Source organism: Octopus bimaculoides, chromosome 8, assembly GCF_001194135.2.
Source record: "Octopus bimaculoides isolate UCB-OBI-ISO-001 chromosome 8, ASM119413v2, whole genome shotgun sequence".
NCBI classification, from domain to species: Eukaryota; Metazoa; Mollusca; class Cephalopoda; order Octopoda; family Octopodidae; genus Octopus; species Octopus bimaculoides.
In genome coordinates, this window is record NC_068988.1 from 4,610,950 (window position 1) to 4,621,946 (window position 10,997).

General features: G+C 34.8%; 1 protein-coding gene across 6 annotated transcripts in view; it reads right to left on the reverse strand.

Annotated features, from left to right (window-relative positions):
• Nucleotides 1-10,997, reverse strand: part of LOC106878895 (receptor-type tyrosine-protein phosphatase T) — a 596,380-nt gene that overhangs the window by 35,462 nt on the left and 549,921 nt on the right. For all 6 annotated transcript variants that reach the window (XM_014928243.2, XM_014928245.2, XM_014928244.2 and 3 more), the window contains one exon: nucleotides 2,192-2,323. In XM_014928243.2, coding sequence (XP_014783729.1) covers nucleotides 2,192-2,323 — 132 coding nt within the window. The remainder of the gene's footprint in view (nucleotides 1-2,191; nucleotides 2,324-10,997) is intronic.

Sequence of the window (10,997 nt, forward strand, 5' to 3'; positions counted from 1 at the left end):
AATCACTTCCTTAACTTTCTAAGACATCTCAACGCTTCTAAAAGCAAACTTCGTTTGTTTATTTACGTTTATCGTAATTTGAATTTGTACATATGTATATACGTGTGTGTGTGTGTGTGTGTGTGTGTGTGTGTTTGCTATTGTGAAAGTATCTGTGTATATATATATATATATATATATATATATACATACAAGCCGCAAACAGTCCGCTGAAGGACACCATCGGTGACTTTTGCTGGGTTTGAGCGGATTCCACCGATCACAAGTTGTGTGCTGTTCTCCAAGAAATATTTAATCCACGGATTACAATATTTGACAATTTTGATTGGAGGATATTGTGGTTGACTCTCTCGAACGCTTTGCTGGTGTCGAAGTATATCACAACAGATTTCGAACCTGATCCCAAGGCTTTCAGGATATCGTTAATGTGATGTAAGACCTATGTAAGAGCTTTGTTAGGCAGTCGCTGTCACAGTGAAAGCCATGCTGGCTGGAATTTAAAAGGTTGTGGTTCTCCAGGAAGCCATTTATCAAGAACCACCCACCCTTCAAACACTCTGGAGATATGGAAGGTGATTGAGATTGTGTGACAGTTGGCTGCGTAAGTCCTGTTTCCTTTTTAATGACCGGGATGACAGATTGAGATAAGAACTCTTTCGGTATATAGCCTGAGTCTAATGATTTGGTTAGAGGGACTGCAAGTTGGTGTCTACATTCCTTCAGGACAGTAGCGGGGTATCCGTCAGGACTTGCGGCGGAGTAGTACTTGATTTCATTTATTGCATCTATGATATTTGATGCAGTAAAAGTTATGCCCGAGATAACATGCTGAGGACTGAGTTGATTCAGATCCCTTGTGTCAATATCAATGGGATCACTTAAGACAGCGTAGTATTGTTTCTACAGTACTTCTTCCATTTCTTTGTCGTCCCATTTTATTATTGCCAGTCGGTACCCAACTGACTCTGCGATCTGAAGCATATGTTTATTGAATTGTGCACCAGGTTATTAGTACTCATTGCCGAAGCAAAATATAGGTGCGCGTGCGAGCGTGTTTGTGTGTGTGTGTGTGTGTGTGTGTATGTGTGTGTGTGTGCGTCTCTGTGATGCGCGTCTGTGTCTGTGTGTGTGTGTGTGTGTGTGTCTGTGTGTGCGTCTGTGTGTGTGTGTGTGTGTGTCTGTCTGTGTGTGTGTGCGCGTCTCTGTGATGCGCGTCTGTGTGTGTGTGCGCGTCTCTGTGATGCGCGTCTGTGTCTGTGTGTGTCTGTGTGTGTGCGTCTGTCTGTGCGTGTGTGTGTGTGTGTTTGTGTCTGTATTTTGATTTGACATTGACATCTAATAACCTAGCCTAGTCAATATACAAATGCTTTATAACGAAGCGTATGTATAATTTTTAGTTAGATCGAGCCAGCCTCTCACTATGTAAATTCACCTGTGTATTCAAAGGGTCATCACGCAAGAGACTGACTCGAGGTAAGTAACGATATTAATCTCTATTTTGGCAATGAGAACTCTTTCTTCCGACAATCAACAGCGATAAATATATATATATATATATATATATATATATATATATCCATATATATATGTACATGCCTACATGTACATACATCCATACATATATGTACATGCCTACATCTATATGTATACTTACATGCATATATGGGTAGAGGACATCGCAAAAAAACGTTAAACACAATGAGAAACGAAAACAGAAAACGAACTTTTTTTTTAAACAGCGTAAAAAAAAACCAGAGAGACGAGACATGCGACATAAAGAATATTTCCCTTCATCAGTTGTTCCTGTTCCATCTACTCCGCGTTTCGAAGGCAAGGACAATACGCGACTATATATATATATATATATATATATATATATATATATATATATATATTTATATACAGTTAAATAAGATTCAGGAAAAGACCCTGTAGAATGCTATGCAAAACTCGTCCACAGCTATCTGATAATTATTACACAACACCTCATCGATGTACGAAAAACGTACAACTTGTGTCCAAACAATTCTAGCGCTTTTAAATAATGTCGTTCATTCCATTTTTTATCATCTATATAAGTTATATGAAGGTTATATAAAGGTTATATTCAGTCACTATTTTGTGGCAAAATTATTAATATTTCTTTTAAAAATTTGTTTACTTATATTTATAGGAAAATCATTAAACTTACATTCCTTGTGTTGGTAATAGTAAAATCACGAACAGTAATACTCGGGTGAGATTTAATTTCTGCTGTTGTTTCAACTATGAAAGGTCCATAGTTTTCACCGCAGGTATCCAAAGTCCAGTACATTTCACAACTCTAGTAAACAAAAAAAAAAAAAAGAAAGAATTATTTAGTTATTATATTCCAGAAAATTGTTTCTTTAAATATATTTTAGAGAAGAGAAACTATGTCAATGTTATAATTGAGAAAAATTAAACTTCATTTGTTGTGAAATCAGATGACTGATATTTTTCGCAGCAGTACTTTCGAGAATCATTATCTGTCATTTGGACATTTTTAGAACAAAAATAAGAAGGAAAGGAATCATTACAATTAAGGTGGGAAAACGGAAATAAATTGAAGGATATTTGAAAAAAAAAAAACTTCAAAATATAAAAAAAAATACACATATATATATTTGAAAATAAAGGCACAAAAACAGTTTAATTATTATTATTATTGTTGTTATTAGTATTGTTGTTTATAACGGCAACACAAATAATAGTAGCAATAACAAAACTAATATTATATATAATAAACAGCTATAGTAAAATATTGTATTTAAAGTTAATATCTGTTTGCTGGTAGCATAAAATAGTTTGATAATTCTTGTTTCAGAAATAAACAGCGCAGAATTTATTGCAAATAGAAATCATTCGCTGTAATCAGATAGTTTTGATGAAATCAACACATAAAATCTGGAAACTGTTTTATTTCTACCTATGTGATTGTACCTGAATCAGATGTAACAGGTATATAAAATGTAAAGCCGTATAGTCATCGAATCAGCAAGCAAAGAGATCAACGCTTTACTGGGTTAAACGGAAATGTTGAAATGAATTCAAGCTAGTCTCCAACATTTTGTTGAATATACACACGTGTGTATATGTATATATAAATTGATATTTTTTAGTCATTTGTAATTATAAGAAATAATTATGCTATATTCTTTATATAAGCGTGTATGTACATATGTTGTGTTGTGACCCCCCTTCGGTCACGAATGACCATGGGATTGCACCTAGAAATTTACCCTCCGAGGCACAAGTCTGGGCAAGGCTGTTTTATGGAAGAATAGCAATCGCCCATGCATACCAGCCTCCCCTCTCCTCGCCACCAATGTTATCCTAGGGAAAAGCAAAGGGGCCGACACAGCTTGGCACCAGACACACACACACACACACACACACACACACACACACACACACACACACACACAGGTGAATCAGGTGTAGTTCATGTTAATATTTTCATAATAACCTAATTAGCAGATTAACTTTTAAATTTACTCAGACAGTTTGGCTTTGAAATTCAGTTTTATATGTTGGTACGAAAAGGAAAGACGCGTATTGTAAAACTTCTGCGAGAACCATTTTGAGAAGATGGAATATTCGATTAACTTTTAAGCGGTTGATTAATTGAAGATCAATAATGGATTTGTAAACACTTCCGAAGAAGACCTTTTAGTGTGTATCGCACCCTGGTCAAGGAAAACAAATGAGTTCTCAGATGCTGAGATATGATACGAGGTCAATCGAAAAACAAAAAAAAGGATGAGTTGAAGCGATGTGAGCTTCTGGGGGAGATTGACATAAACCAAGAAAGTCCAAAAATATATTTACATAATCATTTTAAAAAAAGGTGATTAGAGGGTTAAGTTGTTATCCATTTCTACACCCGCCATTGCAGGACAACATATAAAGCTAATGGCTTTAGTGATATGCAAATGCACAAAAGTAGTCAAGGTTCGCTTCTGTTCTGTTGATTCCTTCGCATGTAAAACTAGTGTTTTATTTAAAAACTTATTTCATTGTCTATATGTATAAGTCAATAGAATCAACTTTGTCTTCGATTCAGTTTCTCGTACAAGCACACGTACCACACATGAGACCAGATTCATATATAAAAGAAAACTACAGATTTGTCGGTGTGTGTATATATATATATATATATATATATATATATATATCATACACTATGATATATGTATTCATATATAATGTATATCATAAATAGAGAGATAGGCAAAAGAGGTAGAGAGATATACATATGTAATATATAAATTCGTATCTCTCTCTCTCTTTCTTTCTTCTCTCTCCCCCCCTCTCTCTCTCTCTCTATATATATATATATATGATGAGATGTGTGTGTATCTATGATTGGCCGCTTTTGTGGGCGTTGCTCCTGATGCTCTACCTCTTTTCCTCCCCACCCCCGTACAACTTCCACTACTACAAATTGGTGCGAGCTACTACGACATTCTGTAAACTGCTAATCCCCAGGATAAAGCAAAGTAGAATCAATAACAATATAAATATGCACTTAGCTTCACAATACACCAATGACAGTTAATCAATATCATTCGCAGAGTGCAGCGATCGTAAAATGCTATTGCATGCCGAAGTTTTTGCTACCATTATTGCTGTTGTTATTGTTGTTGTCAATAACATTGATATTGTGGAACCGTGATGATAGAGCAAATGTTAGAGAGCCAAACAAACTTGATTGTTTTCAGTGTTCTAGTCTTCCTTGTTTCAAATTCACATCAAATGTAGTTAAGTCTTTCGTTCTGAATATAACAACGAAGTAGAATAAACGCCATTTAAATGGAAAGCTTTTTTTTTCAGTTTACCAATTTCTTTAAATTTTAGGAAGTTAATTTGACAGGGATATATTAAATAAACAGATGAAAGAAGGTTTGCAAGCCTTCTCAGACGTCGATGTGGTCAATGATCCGTTAGAAATTCTGTAGATAGGAGTTCAAAGTGTTTGCACTTTAGCGACTGATCAGATATTTTAAGAGAAGTGAACAAATCAAGTATTACACAGTTTTCTACTTGAGACTTGAATATTTAATTGAGACATTGGATGAAAAGATTGTATTGACTAGCTAATGGTTTTAGTGACTGCCATGTCTTCGTAATCAGTCAGCAGGACTCTTTTAGATATCGACTAAAACATTTTATATGTAAGAGCTATGACTAACCCAACTATTTGGACATTTTTCTAGCATCTATACTATCTCGGCTACTTGAGCACAACCCGAGCAGTTATAGTGACTCGGCTGTTTGAGCAGGACTTCAATTTGGAATGCACTTATATTGTACTTTCCAGTGTCTGCAGTGGGTTCATCAAGAATGAAGGGAAAGAGAAAAATTAATTATAGAAGGTACGTTTTATCACATTACAGTTATTCAGACATACATCTTACAGAGAAAAGGTTTTGCTGTGAAAAGTTCATGGAGAGAGATGTAGTAACATGCATTTCTTTGACAAATATAATGAACGTTGTTTGGTGACGGTGAATGCACGGTGAGGTTTTTTTAATCGTTGTTACTTTCAGTAATGCTTGACTACTGCGAGATGACTAAACTTTAGGAGGCTGACATCCCTATGGAGTGAATTAACCACGAGTGAAGGACGATATCCGCATATAAATGTTTGCAAATACCACAAAATATTAATAAAGGAAAAGAATTATAGATGACTTATCAGAAGCTTGGTGAGCATAAACCGTGGGTGAGACACAGTAGCGTGGACACAGACTGGAAGGAAACGGCTTGGATGCAAACTTTGAAACCATGAGTTGGGTTACGCCGACGGGTTCGAAGGTTTATGAATGTAAATATCCTACTTACCTCTAGTATGTGAAGGGTAACATAACACCGTTATGTGATGTTGATTTACAAGACTTTAAACGAGACATTAATGGCCTCAAAATCACAGATCTGAGAGGGCTTGCATAGGTCATAGTAGTTGCTAGTTTCTTCAGACACATCAAGTAAAAGATCATTCCCTTTCTTTTATCATCTTCCCTCCTAATTCAACTGCACAGGCACTTTTCTCTATGTTATATCCAATTATTATTTTGCATATATTCCGGTTCATATTTTCCTGCAGTTGTATCGAAATGTTATACTAGATCTATAAATGGCTTTTCATTGTGTCCGGTTAAATCAATATTCTTGACAAACTGACATTACTGGTTTCTCAGTCCTCTACTTCAAAATTTCTTTCAAAATATTCAAGGGCTTTCATCATTATGGAAGAACAATGAAAAGGCTTGGTAAGAGAACACACTCTTGATTTGCACCAACTATTGCTGAATATCCGATTAGATGGCGTTATATCATTTATAATTGGTAAGCTGGTGTTACGTTTTCGTACATTCCACCATACTACTTAACAGCACACATATCCAGTCAATGAAGATGCAGTCAATGAAGGTATAACTGGCATCCCAGGCATTTTTTGTATTTTGTAGACTAATAACGTTACAGATCTTTTGAATATTGTTTCTCCTTTCTTCTGAACCATCCCGCTTCACTAGATATTATTATCGTTGGCTTTACTTAAAGCAAGGAAAACAAAAAGCAACGCCTTACAGAAGTGCTTAATTAAGCAATTTGTATTGTCTGTTTGCCCACTTTAAATTATAGTTTCCTTGTTTCAGCTAAGATATAACGCTTTATTGTATCATTTCAATGATCCATTCTCAACGTTTCCTTTTCAGAGAATCTCCGTAACATATTCCATTCATTGCTTTAGCATGTCTGCGTCTGTATTGCCTCTCGAGGAATTTATTACATTATAAATTCCTGATTGACTGCGAAACTTTCAAAGTTATTTCGTGTCATTGCTAGAGAAAATTACTCTCCTTAAATGTTTTATAACATTCTTATCTCCTTCCATTTTGCGTTTGTAAAGTTACTCGTGGTACTTGATGAAAATGTAAAGGTTCTGTCAATAGAAGCCTGCAAATGCACATTTTGAGAGTATAATTTATTTTATCCCTTTAACCACTATTTTTCATTACAACACAGTTATTAGTTACTCGGGAAAATTTGTTAAACGTTCGAGAAATACAAAACTAAGATATTTTATTTATTTTATGTAACGTTTAACGAGGAAATATTCTTCATGTTTAAATATTGAAGTTGGCATGAGCTGTATAGAACCTAATTCTTAATTACATACATACATGTATATATACATTCACATACATTTATATACACACACATTTATATACACATATACGTATACATACATATATATATATACGTATACATACATATATACACACACACACACACACATATATATATATATACGCATACATATGTATATGCATATATACAAATTTACATAGATACGCGTGTGCGAGTGTGTATGTGCGTGTATGCTTCGCGTTATAAAATTCAATATTTCACTATTCTAAATTCAAATCCTTTAGTATACAATTTGTAACAATTTATAAAGGCTGTCGTTACAAAAATTAACAAGAATTAATTATTTCAAGTCAGTCGAATATATCCGACAACCACGTTAGGCGGAGCTCCTTAAACGCATGAAACCCATTAATACTTAATGAATGCTCCTGATAATGGGAATATTAAGTATGGCACACTATTTAGCTTGGTCATTCATCTTATTGTATGCAACAACTACTAAAGCGGATTAGCACATTTTACATTAATCTAAATCAGAAGGGATTTTGCACAAACTGTTTTCCTTAAGATAAACGTTTTCTGTTTGTAAAGTTTAGTTTTCTAAGTGATAAATCTACAAATGTGTTTTTACAACATCAATAATCAATTAGATAAATGGCCGACATATTCCATAACACGAGTTTTATCGTAGAATTTACTTAATTTATATTTACTTATGGTTTTTACTGCTAGTATTTTTTCAGATTATTTCTCAAGACTGCTAGGAATTGGTTGAATCAATTTATTTTAGAAGTAGTTTTGCCTCCACATTTATATTTTAGATTTCACACGTTAAGAAAGGGTTTTTAAAAAGGACTTTTAATGACATATAAACAAGTTTGCCAGCTAACGATATAATTAATTTCAAATCTGGACGATAATTGAAGCCCTACTTGTGTAAGTGACCAGGACAGCACTGGTTGCACTTTCATGATTGGCTCTTCTTGTTATATAATAATAACAATAACTTTGGTGCCAGTGAGTCAGTTGATATGTTTGTGCGATAAGTGACAAAAAGAAAGAAATCGAGAGGAGTGAGCTTGAGAGCGAAAGATAGAAATATGAGAGAACATTTAAACAATAAGTGTCTCTTAATTAAGTGGATAAATTGGTTGTATATTTTTTTAATTAATCAAACGCAGCTGTGGTATTTACTGCTAGGCGTCAAAAGTCAAGGGAGATTGCTGATTGGTGTTAAAACAACCAACGAGGAGTTACAATGAGTTACAAACTCAAATCACTTTCAGCACCTATTATTTATTATACAGCAAAATATCCTTGTAATAACTCGAGGAGAACGACAGAACGAGTCAGAGATATTATCAACAAAACTAGTGAAGTACCATTTACTATTTTTAGAGAACCAGCTGCTTTGTGACTTTGTACCTCATCACAGGAAAGGTTTCAGACTACAAACCATACTGTATCAACAAGGCCCTCGCTGCAGAATTGAATAAAGGCACAAATGCATAAAGAAGAGTGAAGCACCCCAATAGAATTCATCAGAAGACATAACAGGGTTGTTGCATATCTTCGTGGGAAGATGTGAGAGGAGGCAACGTGACTTTAGAAGAAAATAAATGGAAGTTATTCTCTGAAATACGAAAGTAGATATAGAGATGAACATCTGATCAGACTGAATTATAGCAGATTCGTATTATAAGAGAGAGAAAATCAGAGTGATAAACAGACTGGATTATACGAGAGAGTGGAGAGAACCTGTATTATAACATGCATGCATTATAAGAAAAAGAACCAAAGAGAGAGAGAGACCGACATTGAGTTCTTGTGCACTAATAAATGACGTTTGTGCAAATGGCAACAAGATCAAAATAAAAGGAGGTTTGTAAACTTTTCAAATATAAATAGTTGAAGACTGCTATAGTGGTGGAATATGAACACAAAAATAGCTCCAATCATTATAAAAGCGCTGAAATTCTCGGTCATGGAACAGAAAAGAAAAAAAAAGGATTTGCCTGAAAGACCTTTCATAAGTTCAGAAAATGGCACCCTTGTGCAGCGCACTTATTATACGTAGAATATTATGAATAAACTCAGAACCGCATGGTATTTCGAAACACTAATGATTCTGCCAATCAACAACTATGATGATACAGATAGCGCTACTAGATACTACACATATATACACATGTGTGCGTACCTACATATATTTATATATATTCCTACATGTCGTTTATCTTTGATCATTTACTTGTTTCAGTCCTTAGACTGCGGTCATGTTAGGGCAGAGCCTCGAATTTTTACTTGAATGAATTGGCCCCAGTATTAATTTTCCTTTAAAGCCGGGTACTTATTTTATCGGTCTTTTGCCGAACCGCTAATTTACGAGGACGTAAACGCACACACACCAGTTGTCAAGCGGTGGTTGGAACTAACAAAGACACAGACACGCGCACACGCGCTCACACACATACGACGGGTTTCTTTCATTTTCTGGCTACCGAATCTACTCACAAAGCTTTTGTTAGCCTGAGGCTAGTTTAGAAGACACTTGGCCAAGGTGACACGCAGTGGGACTGAACTTGGAACCATGCGGTGACGAAGCAAGCTTCTTACCACACACCACGTCTGCTCCTTAGACATATAAATATACAGACACATACAAATATATGCATATACGTGTGAGAGAGAGAGATTGTGTGTATGTATGTATGTATGTATGTATGTATATGCATCCACACACATACACACATAGGTACATGTATATATATAAATACACATACATAAATACATACATATGTTCACATACATGCATATATGCATTCATTCACTATTTATTGACGTAAACAACATGGTCGGACCCGCTATCGCTATTAGCTTCAATGGATACCCCCCCAATTGGCGTAGCTGTTGCATAGACCAAGTATCGCCAACAATATTTATCTCATACTAAACATTAATCTTAATGAAATGAATACCTCCCCAAATAATTTGTTTGACAACCATAGCACTAGTCGTTTCATCATAAATAATTAGAGGTTTTTATTTATTCATGCAATGCATGTTTTGGCTATTTCTTCTAAACGGGAAATTACAGAAGACAGAAATCAAAGAGAAGAGGGAAAAAAACACAATATTGACCATCATTATTCGAAAAAATGCTTTACTTCTTTCGTCTCACTTCATCTTTCACTCCTACTTAATTTCTTTCTTTTTAATCTCTTCCATTCACTCACACATACACTCCCTCTCCCCCCTCTCTCTCTCTCCCCCTCTCTCTCTCTCTCTTTTATCGATATCCCTCACACTATCCCTATTTTTCTCTCTTGATGTTTTCTTTTTTCTTTCTTTGCCGCAAACAGTGGAAATAATTGTTTCTGTATGTCGTGCTATATAATTATCCGTTGACATGTTACCTACGCATTTCTTACGGAAGTCTGCCTGGCTGCACAACCTAGTTCTCTCTGTATTTGCTTCTCTTTAAGAAATAGACTCTCTCTCTCTCTCTCTCTCCCCCCCCTTTTTTCTCTCACGCGTACACATGCTTTCACACACACACACATTTGTACTCGCACGTACATATGTATAGTTATTCTATGTGTGCGTGTGTATGTTATGTAAATATATCCTTCGGGGGCCCTAACTCACGTGTCTTCTAACTAAACACTTTAGGATATATTTACATCACATTTACATTATATATATATGTGTATATACAGAAATTGATATTATATATATATACACACAATATATGCATGTATATACACAAATTGATATTAAATATATATATATATATATATATATATATATATATATATATA